Raw genomic sequence first — 17,673 nt, 5'->3', positions numbered from 1 at the left:
GTCACTGAGTCTCAAAGGTTTCTGATGCTCTGCCTTTCCCTCTACCTAGAATGAGGTTAACGGAATGCCTCAGACATGGCTCAGATCAGTTATAAGGGCCATCGGCTAAAATGTGCCTCAGAGGACAGCAGAAACCCCTTGCTGAATAATTTTAACGTATTAACACAGGAAGCCAGCAAAGGAGACTGAGAAGGAAAAGTCAAGACCCAAACAAGACTCAACTAAGTCAAAATACACATGTGCACACAAAAACAGAATAGTTCTTACTCCTGACGTATGTCCTACAAATTTATTTATATTTCATCTTTATTAATCACGGTGATTACTCTATGTTAACCTGACACAAAGAATAGTCATCTGAGACAAGGGAACCGCAATTGACAAAATGCCTCCATAAGCCTGAGCTGCAAAGAAGCCTATACAATATTTTCTCAATTCGTAACTGAAGATGGAGGATCTGGTCCATTGTGAGACACCCCTGGGCTGGTGGCCCTGGGTTCTATAAGAAAGTAGGATGAGCAAGTCACGGGGAGCCAGCCAGGGAGTAGCATCCCTCCAGCGTCTCTGCCTCAGCTCCTGCCTAGCAGTTCCTGTCCTGTTTGAGTTCCTGTTCTGACTTCCTTCATGATGAATGGAGATGTGGAAGGGTAGGCCAAATAAACCACTTTTCCTCTACAAGTGACTTTTGGTCATGGAGTTCTGTCACAGCAATAGTAAACCTAAGACATTAATTGTTTATATCCCCAGGGCTTATGTGAACATAAGACATGGGTGCCCGCAACGTTCAGAAGAAGGCACTGAATCCCCCAGCAGCTAGAATTATAGGTGGTTGTGAGCCACCCAACATGGGTCCTAGGAATTACATGTGGGTCCTCTGGAAGGTGAGGCACCGGTCTCAACTGCAGCGTCTTATCTCCCATCCCCTCCTACAAACTGTTCTTTACAAAGAGAAACGTCAATGTATGAGAAAGAAGTTTACCAAATACACCTTAACAAACTAATCAAGGTTAGCCCAGTCAGCACTGGTACAGGGGATAAGAGAAACCGTCGGCACAGAGAAGTTCTAGCCAGGAATAAATACTATAGTAATAACCTAACCCAACCCCAAGGGGAAGAAATCAGACTGATGAGCTTTTTCCAAAACTGGCTTGTCCTCTTCAAAAGCCTGTGGTCAAGAAACTCAAAAAGAAAAAAAAAAAAAGTGAAGAAATGCTCAAGGTTAAGGCAAACTAAAAACATGACAACTGAATGCAGCACATGGCACATGGCCCTGGACCTGACGCTTGACTCTGAGCAGGAAACAGCAGCCTCGAACCGCAGTGGTGCTAGGGTCGGTGAAGAACTCTGGATGCAGCCTGTGCGTCAGGCTATCTCCTGGCGTCCTTGTTAATCCTCCTGGCTCGACAACTACTTTCTTTTTAAGTATGAAAGTGCCCTGTTTTCTTAGCAAATATGAGATTGAGTGTTTCGAGATGGAGACAAAGCTCTGCCGATCCACTGTCACACGGTTCATTAAACAAAATGACATGAGCGTCTTTTCCCAGGAACACCTGGGACACTTGAGTGTGAAACTTAAGGAGGGCTGGGTATCCTCACAAGTAAAGGGAAAGGTGAGCCTGTCCACGGGGAATGGTGAGACTGTCCACGGGGAAAGGTGAGCCTGTCCACGGGGAATGGTGAGACTGTCCACGGGAAAAGGTGAGCCTGTCCATGGGGAAAGGTGAGACTGTCCACGGGGAAAGGTGAGCCTGTCCATGGGGAAAGGAGAGACTGTCCACGGGGAATGGTGAGACTGTCCACGGGGAAAGGTGAGCCTGTCCACGGGGAATGGTGAGACTGTCCACGGGAAAGGTGAGACTGTCCACGGGGAAAGGTGAGCCTGTCCACGGGGAAAGGTGAGACTGTCCACGGGGAAAGGTGAGCCTGTCCACGGGGAATGGTGAGACTGTCCACGGGGAAAGGTGAGACTGTCCACGGGGAAAGGTGAGCCCGTCCACGGGGAATGGTGAGATGACTGTCCATGGGGAAAGGTGAGACTGTCCACGGGAAATGGTGAGACTGTCCACAAGGATAGGAGAGACTGTCCACAGGGAAAGGTGAGCCTGTCCACGGGGAAAGGTGAGACTGACTGTCCGTAGGGCAGCAAGCACACCAAATGTCAGGGAGTTCAGTGTCCAGAAGTTTAGAACTGCAGTGTCATTGATGGTATTTTCCCTATCAAGATCACTGGCCCACAGAGGAGCAACTGTCTGCAATGGGAAAAGGAATCCACAAACACACAACACTAGAGAGAAGAGGGAGACGGCATTTCTTGAAGCCTGTGATAGGAAGGAAGATCGGAGCTGGGGAGAGACTTTGGGATTCTAGAACTGGATGGTGTTTTCCTAGGCATTAGATTGGTTTTTTGTTTTTTGTTTTTTGTTTTTTGTTTTTTTAAGTAAAAGGGTAAGAGGAAGGGGTAATATAAAAAAAATCCAGACTATTATAATAGTACACTTTGCATATATTATAAATCATCTACTTCTCCTTGCATTCTGCTGAAACGTTACTGCCCTACTTTTCTACATAGAATGCCAATTATTTATATAAAATTATTGGTAAATACAACAAAGGTTGTTATATATACATATTATTTTACATCATAAATAATTAAAATGTTGGTAAGGCTTGGTTTCCTATAAAACAATTTAATTTGCATCAGATTATAATAGAATTATGTAAATATTTTTAGCATAAATAAAGAAAGTCTACCTAGAAGAGAAGGTTTTGTGGGCACAAACTCTTACAGTAAGTTTTTCAAATGTCCGTAAAATTCTTGGAATGTGAGGGAAGCAATCTGACTAGCTATTACATTAGATATCATAAGCCAGTAAATAATTCACATAAATGTAGCACATTAAGAAAGAAATCCAATCTCGTTTTTGAAAACAAATATAAAAAATCATAAAACATCAAACACTAAACAGATTGAACTCCACAGCACCCATGCCAAATGGGATTTGCTCTGGGAGTCAACGACTTTTTAATTGAGCAAAGTGCCATCACACTCAGAACAAATTAGGAAAACTACGCACTGCTGACAGACATCTGAGACGGGCGCAGTGCACACTGCAAACTGGAAAGTCTTAAGAAGAACCTCCACGGCACTGTTAAAAATATCTACATAAGCTAATAGGTAATATCTGTAGCACGTCTAAGCAACGCCATTGAACATCGGAAATAAGAAAGGCAAGTGTCACTGTTAACATGTGACGACGGAAGACAGGGACAGAGCAAACAGACTCACGGTCCAAACACTAACCGCACCGCACGGGTAATCCTCATAGTTAAGGAAATACACGTCCACTATATGTAATAAATCATAAACTATTAGTGATAAAAAGATATACTAGCTAGATTTATACAGTTATGCATTCATACATACAAATCCAAAGTTGTTAAAAGAAACAAGACAGCATCGTGGCCAGTGCTCACTGTAGACTTGGAGGATTCTACAATCGCCTGGGTGAGGGACTCAGCCATAGCTGTGGGGACTGTCCTGACTATGTTAATGATGGCTGAAGACACCTCTTTTTTTTTTAAGATTTATTTATTTATTTATTATATATGAGTACACTGCAGCTGTCTTTAGACACACCAGAAGAGGGCATCAGATCCCATTACGGATGGTTGTGAGCCACCATGTGGTTGCTGGGATTTGAACTCAGGACCTCTGGAAGAGCAGTCAGTGCTCTTAACCACTGAGCCATCTCTCCAGCCCCTGAAGACACCTCTTAAATGCAAGGTACAGACTAGGCTATGTGTGTGGGAAAGCAAGCTGAGCTCCAACTTGCCTTCAGTGCTCTCTGTGGTAGACTTGAAGGGAGAAGCTGCTTCAAGCACCTCCTTCAAGTGTCCTCATCTTGATGGGTGGTAACTCTCAACCATGAGCGAAAATAAACCCTTTCTCCTTTCAGATGCATTGTCAGGGTATTTTACCACAGCGACAGAAGGAGAAACTACGGTGGGCATCATTAAAGGTAAAAGAGCACAGTCTAGCCAGATGGCTCAGTGGGTACAGCACTCCTGTGCTAACCCAATGTCAGGAATTCAGCCTCAGACATCAGGGTGGAGGAGAAGCTAACTCCTGCAAGTCGTCTCCTGACTACCATACACCCACCAGGCACATATAGACATCTGTGTACTCACTCATACACCACACACACATGCACTCATGCATGAACATACACACCCACATGCACACATGCGCGCGCGCACACACACACACACACACACACACACACACACACACACAGGGAGAAAGAGAGACTCAGACAGGGACAGAGAGAGTAATAAAATCTTAAACAACAAATGAACAATCAAAAGATGGTAGGAAATCCACATAGCATACACATGAGCAACCGCTCAGGTTCTCACACAGGAGGGGAACAGCCCAACTGAACGACCAGGGTGAAAGACTTGAAAACATCAGAACAGGCAAAACCATGGGCAATGGAGCACCAGCCTCACTCCTCGTCCTCGGCTGAGAGAGACTCGGGTGAAACAATGAATCCCTTATCTCTCCTGAAATTGTTACCTGCAAAGACTGGCATAAGAAATACTGGCAAAAGTACGGGACAAATTCGCTGCTGGTTGAATGTACGATAGCAAACGCACTTTGAAAAGTCTCCTCACTCCTACAGCAAGTTTCTTCTCAGGATTTATCAATGACAATGAAGCACGTGCCAAGATCCAGCTGGACAGAACTGCATGAACGCCCGGGTCACGCAGCTGCAGCGAACACCTAGAGGCTCACCATGGAAAGCCAACAGGAATCTCGTCTAAAAATCCAACACTACCCGGCCATGAACAGAAGTGAGTTAGCGCCACACACCTGAACCTATGTCAAAAACTTTCTGGTAGTGGAAAGATATAAGATCTAATACTCGTAGCTACACGCACTACCAGTAACTACTCCTAACCGAAATCAATAAAATAAATCCCATTCACAATGGCAAAAAAAAAGTATCTAGAACCAAATTCAACAAAAAAGCAAAACTTTCCCAATAAAAGCTGCAAAAATGTCTCTGAGGGGAACTGAGGATTTCCACAAATGTACACAGCTCGTGAGTGTGCATTAATCGGGATTTGCCGTGGTTAACATGGGGATGATTCTTGTTTAGCCAACGTATTCCAGACATTCCTCCTGCATTTTTAATTTTTATTTTGTGTATCTGAGTGTTTTGCCCGCCTGTAAAAGTATGTGGGCGAGTTGCACTAAGTGTCCGAGGGGCCGGGAAGAGGGCAGCAGATCCTGTGGAACTGGAGTTAGAAGCCGTCATGAGCCAACAGGGTTTCGTGTATCGCAGGCTAGCCTGGAATCTACTAGGTAGACAAGGATGACCTCAAACTCCTAAGTCCCCTGCGTCCACCTCCTGAGTGCTGGGACCAGCGGCGTGCACCACCACGAACGGTGTATGTGATGCTGGGAGTCGAGCGCTGGGCCTTGAGCTGAGCTGCATCTAGTTTTACGTCCACACTGCGCCATTTTGCTGAAGGCACCCTGCATCGCCAGGTATCGGTGGAGGGACTCTAGAACCAATCCCCAGAGCCATGAAGGCAGGGATTATTTACCAAAATGGACAGGGGGAGCCTGGGACGGAGGCACATCAGACTTGAGGGGAGTGCACTTTATTGTGCACGAATCTGCCTCAGTCCGGTTGTGAGACACTAGCTGCTGAGTCCGTGTGTGAGTTCCTCAAAAGCAAAACCCGTCGACGGGAACAGTGACAGGGAGCGTGTGCTGGACGGTGGAGAGGAGGGAGGGGAGAGTATCTGGGTGAGGATGAAATGGGTGTGCACCCCCATCAGTACTCACCAATCTCTCAAGATCTATTTATGCATTGCACTATGTGTAAGCTGTACCTCAACAAAGCTAAATGTTAAGAAAAACCCAAAGGTCGTGTTTGTACACAGCGACTCTCTTAGCTTAGGACATACTTCAATATTTAAGGAAGTGGGCTGGGCTCCCATGGCCCATACACTCCTCATACAATCGCCCTGGTTTGCTGACTCGTTAAAGCTTATGAACCTGTGTCATCCCCTCCCAGCATCCCTGACCACCTGTGGCAATCAGGAGAACTGGCCCCAGGGTCCCTGTCCCTCACCAGCTGCAGCACTCAGGAGAACAGGCCCTTGCATAGTACAGTAGTGCTAGCCCAGGTCTAAGGGGAGTGGGTGAGCCAGCCCTAAGGACGAATCAAGGCAGAGCTGGCCCTGCCACTCTGCTGTGAGGTGGTGCAGATGCTGCAGCAGTGATGCCCTCCCCCGCTCCGTCCCTCACCACCTCAGCAGTCAGGAAAACTGGCCCTGGAGTCCTGAGAACAGATGAGCTGGCCCTGCCCGTCTCTGACTGCAGGACTTGGGAGAGTGGGCCCTGCACATGTCTAGGCAGCACAGTGGAGCTGGCTCTGGAGGCGTGGGTGCAGGCCAGCTGGCCCCAAGAGCTGAGAGCAGGAAAGCTGCCCAGGACAGCACTGGGTGACCTAGCTGGAGCAGTGCTGGAAGCTCGCCCTGGTGGTGCTGATAAGGAAGAGCCCGGGGGCTGCCCAGCTCAGCTCCCACCCAGGCCCAGATGGCGGGCTCAGAATTGACCCACCCCAAATCTATATATTTGCAAACAGTTGGGGCATGTGAAGGGACCAGTCCTGCTGATGCAAAGCTGCAGGACCTCCATGATACAGGGCAACAACAAGATAACTGGGAGGAGTCCTGAGAGGATTCAGTACTGCCGGCTTCACAGCAGCCAGAGATCTCAAGCCAGACCCATGGCTCACTGCTGTGAACATTTGCAAGAGAAGATGTGTGGACAGAGGATACACTGTGTGACAGTGTGACACAGTCCAGCTTCCATCATGAGATGGAACCTATGCATTGGTTTTTGGTGGTGGTGGTGGTGATAGGGTGTGTGTGTGTGTGTGTGTGTGTGTGTTTTAGCGGGGGAGTTTGCAATGATAAAAAGTAGATATGAAGGGATGGGAGAAGAGTGGGACTGGGGTCCATGATGTGAAACTCAAAAACAATCAATGAAAAGTTTAAAATACATAATACATGCACATAACACATGAAAGAAAAAGAATTGAAATGTCATCTCTATGGACTTTCCTTTGATCAGTATGAACTGTCCTTTCCCGGTCTCTTTTGATTAACTTTGGCTTGAAGTCCATTTTGTTAGATATTAAAATGGCTACACCCAGCTTGCTGCTTACGTCCATTTTCTTGGGTCATCTTTATCTAATCCTTTACCCTGACCTAATGTCTATCCTTGACGTCGAGGTGTGTTTCTTGTATGCAGCAGGGAAATGGATCCTATTTTCTCTACACACACACACACACACACACACACACACACACACACACACACCATGAACTTCAGAATACTGTCCCACAGCTATGACCTTAGGATAAATTCAAAGATAAAGAAAATGTGGACCACATCCAGAAGAGTCTGCCCCATATGCACATGTAATCCTTCTAGCTAAATTTCTGAAGAATATGTGTAACATGCTGTCAACTGAGAAACTCATCGCACATTCAGTGCCCAGGACTTCCAGTGGGCACTGCTCACACAAGCACATGCACACTAAGGGTGCCGGGTTCTTGGAGGGAGCACACAATACGCTTGTAAAAGCAGTAGGCTGCTCAAATTTAAAGACTCCAAGAGTGCAGTAAGAGCCAAGGGCAGACTCACAAGTAAGGCTTTTGAGGTTAGAATCTCAGCACAGCTGTAGCAATGCATTCCACAGATGCAGTGTCTGCAATGTGGTCTCCAGTTTCCAAAAGCAGTCACCACCACAACAGTGGTATGAGAAGAGGAGAAAGACTGAAGATAAGTCATAAAGATAGTGGGTGTGTCCAAATGTTAGTGGGTGTGTCCAAATGTTAGTGGGTGTGTCAAATGTTAGTGGGTGTGTCCAAATGTTAGTTTGTGTGTCAAACTGTTAGTGAGTGTGTCAAACTATTAGTGAGTGTGTCAAACTGTTAGTGATGTGTCATAATGTTAGGCATGAGTGGAAGTTTTCTAGGATTACTTCACAGTAGATTTAAAATGTGTTAAAATAAAAAGGAAATGAATAATTATAATATGGAGAGACTTTGACTCCTAATGGAGAAAAAAATAAAAATTACCCAGAAATAACTTCAATACAATCACAGACGCTTATCATAAAGAAAAGCATAAAAGCTGTATTAAGGTATGAATATTTGTGAGGAGGTTTGTGTCTTGTGGCAGACATCGAGAAGACGCCGGTCAGTTCTAGGTTTTGGTGAGTTGTACAGGATGTTGATGCTGTCAGCCCAACATCCTCCTCCATGGGTCCAGTCACATAAGGGGACCCGCCATCACAGTTCAGGGGTGATGCGCTCACTGCCCTAGGAAAACAGGTCCTGTACCTCAGCATTAAGTTCCTGGCTGTTAGGCCAATCAGATAAAGTATTTAAAAAACAAACAAACAAACAAAACAAAACAAAAACCAAAATCTCATCCTGGTGGCTAAATTGGAGTTGGGGGTGGGGAGCTGTTTCTGCTGCACAGGGCCGTCCGTCTTTCTTACACACTGCCTAGGAAAAACAGTACAGACCAACACGCAAGCAAGGCGAGCCCGAGGAAGCAATCTCAATCACGTAAGTTCCGTCCCCCAGAAGGAACCATGCCCCGAGCTACCCTAACTCCTCCACCTCCAGAATCCTCCCCGACATAATACACAAATGCCTTCTGGTTTCTCCTTCCCACCCTCAATCTGAATTAAGCTACTAGTAGGGCCTTGACTCTTATGAACAAGCCTCAGCTAATATATCATAAAAATAAGAAACTTTAAACAAATGAAAGTCATCAAATAAGATGCAAAGCAAGGTTGATAATAGTCAATCAAACTATCATACGTCTATATGATTGAGACCTAATAAACACAATTAATGAAGGGTAAATTAGTCAATAATTATTAAGAAAATTAGTTCAGATCCCTTAAATGTAACTTCCCAAAACAGTCCAAGGGAAGGGGAAGGGGGGGGGGGGACAGACATCGATACCTACCTAGATTTTTTTCCAGCCATTGATGCCCTTCAATCAGTTGGTCAATTAAGGCAAAATAATGTGTAGTGGCTTCATCGGCCATCACCCAGCCACCGGTCACAATCTCAAGCTGACCATTCTGTAGTAAACTAGGGAAGAAACGAATACAGTTAAGATAACAAAAGTTCACAGAAGAAATTAAAATACGTAATTATCTAAGATCAATCTTTACAAATGGCCAGTAGTGACGTGAGAGAGGGGGAACATTTTCTTAAACAAGTAATTAAGTTTCAACTCCAGGCCCTGGAGATGAAGTCCCCATAGTTAAGGATCTTGGGCAACCCTTCTTTGCCTAGCACACTTTTCCACACAGGTGTAACACGAAGACTGCTCACCACGGCAGGAGTCGCATGGTTTATTTCTGAACCTCACAGAGCACTGAATTACTCGGGCCTGTGCTGCTGGCTGAAGGGCTGCCATTTCAAGGACGGTGTCTGTTCCAATATACCATATCAAAAGGTGGCATTTACCTCCGTCCCTCGGACACAGTTAAGGTAATTAAACACACTGCTCCATAACCATGCTTCCAGTTTACTAAACTGTGGGCTCTGTGCATTTTTATGATTGGTTGAAGAACCGTGTCATTACTGTTATCCGTCTGTTGAGTGTTCCTTCACAGTAACGTCATACAAGACAATGAGTACTAATTCTTGATAATTAGCATGACTTAATCCAAGAAGAGAAGAAAATTATGAACTACCAGAAACTTGAAAGTCTCTGAAGAAGGAGAAAAGTTGAAGACTTTATCTCTAGTATCAAAGACTGTCAGTTTGTGAGATGTGGACGTTCCGAGAGCCAGAAAGCTTTCATCAAGACATGACCAGAAAGAGTTAGCATTTCTAAACACTGCATTTACTTAAGAAACCCACCAAGTTCATGATTACAGAACCCTCCTCTCTCTGGGACAATAGGCTTTTTTTTAGTTACTTGTTCTATGCTGGCCCTTATGTCTAGCTTTGCCACACTCCAGAGGCCATGTGGATCTGACCGCTGTCCTCAAAAGGAGAGGTTGGTACTGAGTGTAAGCGAGGGCTGGCGAGCAGACTGTAACCCCTACCCCTCAAACGTGCACATGCTATCGGATTCATTGACTCACTACTAATCAGCACAGATTTTGGAAATGTCCGGATATAATTGCTTAAAAACAAGTTATTTGCTGGGTTCGACTAGACAGAACCTACAAGTTAGTAAAAACTAAAGTGAAATAGAAGAAAAAATAGTAATCCCAAAGACAGTTTTTCCCTTTTCAATATCAGTTTTATTTTGACAAAGAAAACAAAAGCAAAACAAAAAACAACCAAAAAGACCCCCCTCCTGTCCTAAAGGCCTGAATGACGTCCAAGAAGAGTCGAGTTGGAGAAAGCAGTGCACGTACGCACAGCGAGAGTCTCTCCAGCTGCATGTGCTATTAGCAAATCTGCTGCCTTGGGAAGCCATGGATGCCCCTCTGATGCAACATCTGGGTTCTTATCTGTGCACAACGGTTACTCTAAGGACTAAGCTTCTTCCTCACTAAATGTTTCCAAGCAATTTCATATTGCTTCTCTTCATCAACCTGGATGGTTCCAGCTGCCTTGGTGTCTCAACTCGAATATAATTTATCGAGAAGTCTCCTCGAGTCCCCGAGCAATTTAGCAGTCCTATCTACCCCCTCGCTATACCTCACAGCCTTTATCGAAAGCTAAAACTGCCTGTTTACTCTATCTGCCTCTCCCTCCTACCCACCAACAGAATGCAATCTCCAAGAGAGCAGGGATTAGCATGTGCCGTTACATGCCCGGCACTGAGTAGCCTGCTTGGAGAAATAGATTCAGGAGACCGTCCGTTTAATATTAGTAATTAATGTGTAGATTGAATTAGGTCAGGCTCACATATAAATCAGTGATGATAAGGTCGTTTAGAATGGAGTTCCAATTATGTTGACAGTGGTAGAAAACACGAAAGAGGGGCAGAGAGGGTTGGTAAAAACGTAGCTCTGGGAAATCTATGATTGGAGAGTAGGACGAGAAGCATACTGGTGAGAGTGCAAGGACGGCTTGGAGTTCCCAAGTCTACATGTTTAATAGAGAGATATTAATGAACACTGGGAGTGAGGAGGGAGACGCCGCTTTCCAGTAATGAGCACAGTTCGGTCTGGGCTAGTCAGTGATAGCTGGGCTTCCAAGGGGGAGAAGGAGGTGCCTCCGTCTCACAGACTGGAAGGAAATGGTGCTTGACAGGAAATCTTTAAAAAGAAAGTCAAAAGGACAGCCACGGTCAGGTAGGAAGAGAGGAAGTGTGGCTGATAAGCAAAACTGGCCCTCATAACCATAAAAAGATTAAAGTCACGATAAGAAGAGACACAAAATCGGATCCAACTACACAGTTGAAAGGCGGGTGGTTCAAACACTGGCATTCCTGTAGGCATCAGAGAGAACAGAGAGAAAATCACATGCAAAAGCCAAGATTCTGGCATAGAAACCAAGGCATTTCTATAAAATGTGTGCCTTTCCCCCATAGAGCAGTAGGCTTCTAAGAAAACCTGCATGAGCAGGCCCAAACCAGAAGAGCGCAGCAAAAACCAACAACAACAACAACAACAAAAAGCACAATTTTAGTTATCTTAGCATGCTTTATCCAACCAGACAAGACAGAATACTAAGTGGAAGAAAACAGCATGAATCTTAAAGATGCAGCCACAGCTTGTGTCCTATGCGAGGGACAGAAATGGCCAGGTTAGCGAGTTCACCTAATCTATGGCTGCGTCTGTCTCCCTGCCATGTGACCGTTTGAATCATCCACAGGAAAAGGAAAACAAAAAATACAAGAAACTAAAACAGATTATAAAGCCAAATGTCTCACAGGCAGGAAGGTTTGGATTGACAGAAACGCTTACTGGCGTGGACAGAGGAACCGGCCCTGAGATCGTTCACCCACTCACCACGATCAACAAGAAGAAAACGGTGTGGGCAAAACTGTGTGGATGTACAAGAGGATGTCACACGCAAAATCCCTGCTGCTTGCCATCACATGAACGTTAGTAAGGCTGTAACCGTACTCCCTAGACGTCAACACCAAGAAAAGCGAGGAGTGGGATGACCTGTACCTACAGAAGTGCTGGCTTCAATGCTGGCACTTCTGTGTACTTAGTGTTCAGCTGCATCAGATGAAGCCTTTCTGTGAGACGCAGAGGAGCAAGCAAACGACGCATGTCTGTCCTGTGAAGCCAGTTCCTTAGTCTCTACTAGAAGGCTCTCAGCTTCCTGGGAAACTTTGCAATGTACACGACGTCATAATCTTAGGTCACAGACATGCGAGCAGCGTGCAAACAGGGGAAGGGGGGTACACACGGAGTGAAGTCAAGAGCCCACGCTCGAGTGGCTAAGTTGAAGACCGCCAAGGCTCGCACGTCACTCTCTATAATGGTGGCTAGCCGCCTGCTAGAAGACATTAACCACGTGTCTACTTCAGTGCTGGGGGATTGGGTACAGAGCGCTTAGAGAAGTAACTGATCAGGAATAAGCCAAGAGTATTTGTCACTGCTCATTTTGCCCAAGACACAGATTTTACACTTCAGGATTTACTGCCGTGCTCAAGGAGCTGTGAATCATTTTCAGCGAGTGTCACGTCTTCCTCCACGTAGAGTCATCAGACATTTGGAATTTGGTCACACACAGAAGGCTATACTCAAAGAGCCTTTCTCCCTAATGGGGAAATTGTCACAGACAACTTGGCGGCAAACAATGCACCGTTTAGCAAGCTTCAAAGGATCGCAGATTAATTTCACCTGAGAAAGTGAGATGGATTTGTAACCGTGCATTGTGGGAAATAGGAAATGCTGTGAGATAGCACACTGGGTCCCATTCCTAAATACAAAATTAGTTACGTGGTGTCTCCCGCAGAATCAATTCATGCCCGAGACACCTGGGGACCAGATCGCCTGATGCACGCGCCTTCTGTGTGCAGTATCCAGTGGGAGAGCAGAAGGAGGACTTGTTTAAACCCTTCCATAGGCTAATCTGGGGTCCTTATGTTCTCCAACATTCTGGATGACAGCCTTCAAAGAGAGAGTATGAGAAAAACAACTGAGCCGTCTCTGCTACTCCTCTCATTTGGATTTGTCCCCTTCCTCCCCTCAACCTGTCGTCAATACCTTACCAGCCTAAAGCACCCTCCCTTCTAACACTGGCCTAACACTGGCTCTAACAGACACACTGCCAATCATCACATCCTACGCAAACCTCAACCAAGCTATCACCTCTCCTGAAACCTAAAACCCTCTTTCGTAACATCCACAACTGAAGCCAACAGGACACCTCCATCTCCGCTGCCTTTCTCTCCCTGGGACATAAGTTCCAGAAGGACAAGAACTCCCTGTTGCTCGTTTAGGAGCACCTGACAGCGTAAAAAGGTAAGAAATGGATACTGATATCGCACAAGAGAAACAGAGTAAGTGTCAGGGATTTCTGAAATAACTGATCTCATTCGGGAAGGTGCACAGAGAGCGGGGTGCTGGGTCCCACCCACCAGCTTACACAGTTTCACAGGGGTCTGTGAAGGCCATGCTGCTCCCACGATCACTCAGCTAAGTCAGACAGTATTAACACCGATGGTAAATTATACACTCTGTATTAGCGAGGGACGAGAAACAAACTACAGGGCAGCGGGTGGACATCAAGCTAAGTCCCTTTCATAAAAGATTCTCTAAAAGTTCTTCAGGAAATGTATGTCAAGGCTGGGTAGTGGTAGCCCATGCCTTTAATCTCACCACTCAGGAGCCAGAGGCAGGCAGGTCTCGGAGTCTGACGCCTGGGTTATGAATGGAGCTCTAGGAGAGCCAGCGCTACCCAGAGAAACTCTGTCCGGCAAAACAAAATGGAGGTGTGTTGCACTAATTCATGTTTTCTTGCCAAGGAGAATGCTATTGGTGTGTTAGTATACCATCTTGTTGGCAGACACCTGAACCATTTTCAGTCTGCCGTGTGCGTGCACGCGTCTGTTCTTGAATATGACTTCATCTCTCGAAGGTTAATTTCTACATCAACTCCTCACACACAACACATGTGATCATTTGGAAAAGTCTTCGGAAGTCACCCCCTGTAACAGCAAGGCGCTGCCATGTTCCAGCTGCTGCACCTTCTCCCCAATCTTTGCTGCTATCTAAATGAACAGCCCGGAATGGTAACTTCTGCTGGCCTCTCATATCCACTGCTAAACAATCTCCTCAGGTGTCTGAGGTGCTACCTTCTCACCAATCACAGTTTTCTCCTCAGAATCTGCGGTGTCTTCCCCTTCCTCTCACATCCTCTTCTTGACTGGAGTTTTAGTCACCCTCAGACTTCATCCCGAATACTACATGCTTCCAAAGCTCGCTGGAAACAACACTTTTCTGCAGTGGTGAGCTTAGCTGTGCCCTCTTGTTCACTGAGGGCTTACCCTGGATCTTAGCACAGTAAATATTTGTCAAGTGAAGAACACAGTAAGCAGGGGAAGGCTTCTGAGGTGAGGTCATGGGAAAGATGCATAAAAACGCGTGTGTATGAAGACATCAGCGGGTCAGTATGCCAGGAGTCTGGGGCCATGCCAGCCTGAACACGACTGAGGCACGCTAAGGGCAAAATGTAAGGTGGGAGGCAACCAAAGACAAAGGCAGATGCCAGAGGTCTGCGGAGGCTTGAACATGCCTGGCACACAGCACAGACTCAACAGGCTTTGGACCCTGGCAAATCGTTAACCATGGAAGATGGAGGAAGTCAAGACTGGGCCTTAGACTCAAAAGGACCCTCCAGTGCTGGGTAACAGCATCCTGGAAGCAGGGGTGGGCAGATCTCTACGAGTTCAAGGCCAGCCTCATCTCACAGATAGTCCCAGGGCAATCGGGGCTAACACAAAGAGACTGTCTTGGGGAAAAAAACAAAAACAGTGAGTGGGTATCCCAAACCGAGTGTCACCTCACAGGTGGGGAAGCGGTCACTTCAGAGCTGCACTCACTGTAAGGAAACCCTGCAGGCTCCACACAACATCTACATCTGCAACCGACTTCAAACTTCACAAGACGCACTAACCTCACGCTCTCTGTAAATTTTACAGCAGCCTTTGCTTCAACACCATAAAACCCAACCAGTATAAATGCATAATAATGAGGCAGTGTAAGAGCATTAATGGCCCGTTTTTCTGGGAAAACCCAAAGTGTGCCCGAGTTAAGTCTTGGGATTTAAGCAAGTAGCAGCAAATGTTTCTGAGCTCAGTGAGATTTTTACCTAACTCCGAAACTGAAGAAAATGTGACAGGGTGCTTAGAATATCAGATGAAAAGCCCGTGCCTTCTCGGGAAACTGCTAAAGCACACAAATATGATAAAAATACGGTCTACACTGACTGACGTGCAGCAAACACGAAACACGTATTTCATACCAAAAAAATAGTAAAAATAAAAACAGAACAAAAAAGAAACCAAACCCAAAAACCAACACTACGGCTGGTCAAGACATGAGTAACACACGATGTTCCGGTCATCAGGTTTCTGCACCAAACATTGGTCCTGACGGCAGAAGCAGGTGCATCATAGAGGCCATCCCACGGTCTCGGGCCCAGGGCAGAGCTAAGCCAGCCAAAGGAAAAGCTAAGGGGTAACACTGGACCAAGTCAAACATCAGTCAGCCACTTCACAATCCAGAGGATCAGAAACACTGTGCAGTGTTTCACCACAGACAGCCAAAACTACCCACACGCAAAACCAGAAAGGTAAACAAGACAAGTGTGGACAGAAGTCATGCTGCCGGCTTAAAGGAAGCGAGTTTCTTTTAAATCCTCAGGATGAGAGGGCCCGGAGACTACAATTGATTAAGTTGTTTTGAATTACAAAAGGCAACAGAAAGCCCTGTGTCGTCTGCACGGATCTCTCCTTTAGTTAACCCATTTTTAAAGGTTCCATTTTTAAAGGCTCACGATGCTGAACGCTACCTCACTGTTGAGGACAGAACACGAGTTGTCACTGGCTGAGCACATGACACTTCTGTTGCTTCAGTTGAGCCCCCATTGATCCCTGCTCTTCCAGGGACAAGGAAGGCTTCAGTGGACTCCGGTGGGATCCACAGGCTGCCACGCTGCACCCAACGTGCACGTTTAGGTTGGGATGTCCGCTCTGTAGCTCACCTTCCCAAGGAGGCAAACACATGGTGCAGACATCACAACAGGAGTCCCAGCTTAGCACTAGGTAAGAATTCTAAATAAGGGGAACAAAAATCTAAGGTTCTATTGAGCGTGCTGCAAAACACACAGACGTGGCCCATTGTTGAGGCACTATGGACTCTCAGTTCAAGGAAGAAAGCAAATGTCACTGCCCTAGATCAGTGGTTCTCAACCTGTGGGTTGGACCCCTTGGGGGAGGGGCAATTGGACTCCTTTACGGCAGTTCCCTACGACCATCGGAAAACAGATACAGTTATGCTTCATAAAAGTATTAAAATTACAGTTATGAAGTAGCAATGAAAATAATTTCATGGTTGGGGATCACCACAACTGTATCAAGGAACTGTACGAAAGGGACACAGCGTCAGCAAGGCTGAGAAACACTGAACTAGATCTACAGTCAGTGGCATAAGGGAGTACAGGTGAGTATTTATAACTAAAAGAAAATTTCAACAAACTTAAGTAAGACTAAAACTCGATTTTCTGAAATGGTTTTATGATTATTTATTTATTTATTTATTTATTTATTTATTTATTTATTTTGCTCAAGCAAAATGGCGCCATTTCCCCACTGAGCCCTTTGCTTCCCGATGCCAAAGAAGCAGGCTCCAAAGAGTTTGAGAGATGACAGAATGAGTGCCCCTGTTTTAAGTACTGAGTTGAATCATACCGAAGGGGCATTTTTGCACATATCAAAGCCGGTCAGATATGATCAGTTTTATATGGCTCTGCCTATGTAAAGTGGACAACAGCAAAGAAAAAACACAGGGAAGAGAGTGTGCCGGGGATGAACCAAGAAGGGGCCATCATTTCTCCCCCAGTGGGGAAATATAAAATAACGTCAGCTCTGAGCCCACGGCTGACTTTCCGGAAAACCAGAGAGTCCTCCGCCATGAACTCGATTCTCAGAGTCCTTGACACAGCCTCTCTTCTGTAGAACCAAGGACTACTAGAAAGCTGAATGCTGGACACTAACCACAACCTCGTTTTTTCCCAGAATTTTCTCCCCATGCACGCTGCTGTTAGCAGCTCCAATCCATGAACCTCCTACCTTCATTTCCCTGTGTTTCAAGAGTTAGCAAATAATAATTAGTAAAAGGGATAGATGTATTTACAGTTTGTCCCGAACCAGGGAGAGAAGCCTGTATCTCCCCAGCGTTAGCAGTGTTACAGGTCAAGAAGAGATGAGCCAAGGCCGCAGGATAGGCTGTGTTCATTGATTTGTGAGGAAGTTGTTAGACTTGTATAAAGTCCCTCCTAGAAGGACGGCTCCTCATCAGCCCAGAGGATTCAGCCCTCTCCTCTACCAGTTCGGGAAATCTTAATTCCTGAAGGTCTATTGTCTAGGGTTCTAGCTTCGCTTCCTGCAGGACCTGCCCAGCCATGTGGAGTCCA

General features: G+C 45.9%; 1 protein-coding gene across 1 annotated transcript in view; it reads right to left on the bottom strand.

Moving 5' to 3' along the window:
- The window catches only part of Man2a1 (mannosidase alpha class 2A member 1), a 163,574-nt gene that overhangs the window by 104,503 nt on the left and 41,398 nt on the right, over positions 1-17,673 (bottom strand). Inside the window, exon 5 of the mRNA XM_032901717.1 lies at positions 9,071-9,198. Within this exon, the coding sequence (XP_032757608.1) occupies positions 9,071-9,198 (128 nt within the window). The remainder of the gene's footprint in view (positions 1-9,070; positions 9,199-17,673) is intronic.

This window comes from Rattus rattus, chromosome 4 (genome assembly GCF_011064425.1).
Source record: "Rattus rattus isolate New Zealand chromosome 4, Rrattus_CSIRO_v1, whole genome shotgun sequence".
Classification (NCBI taxonomy): Eukaryota; Metazoa; Chordata; class Mammalia; order Rodentia; family Muridae; genus Rattus; species Rattus rattus.
This window is presented reverse-complemented; position numbering and strand designations above follow the sequence as displayed.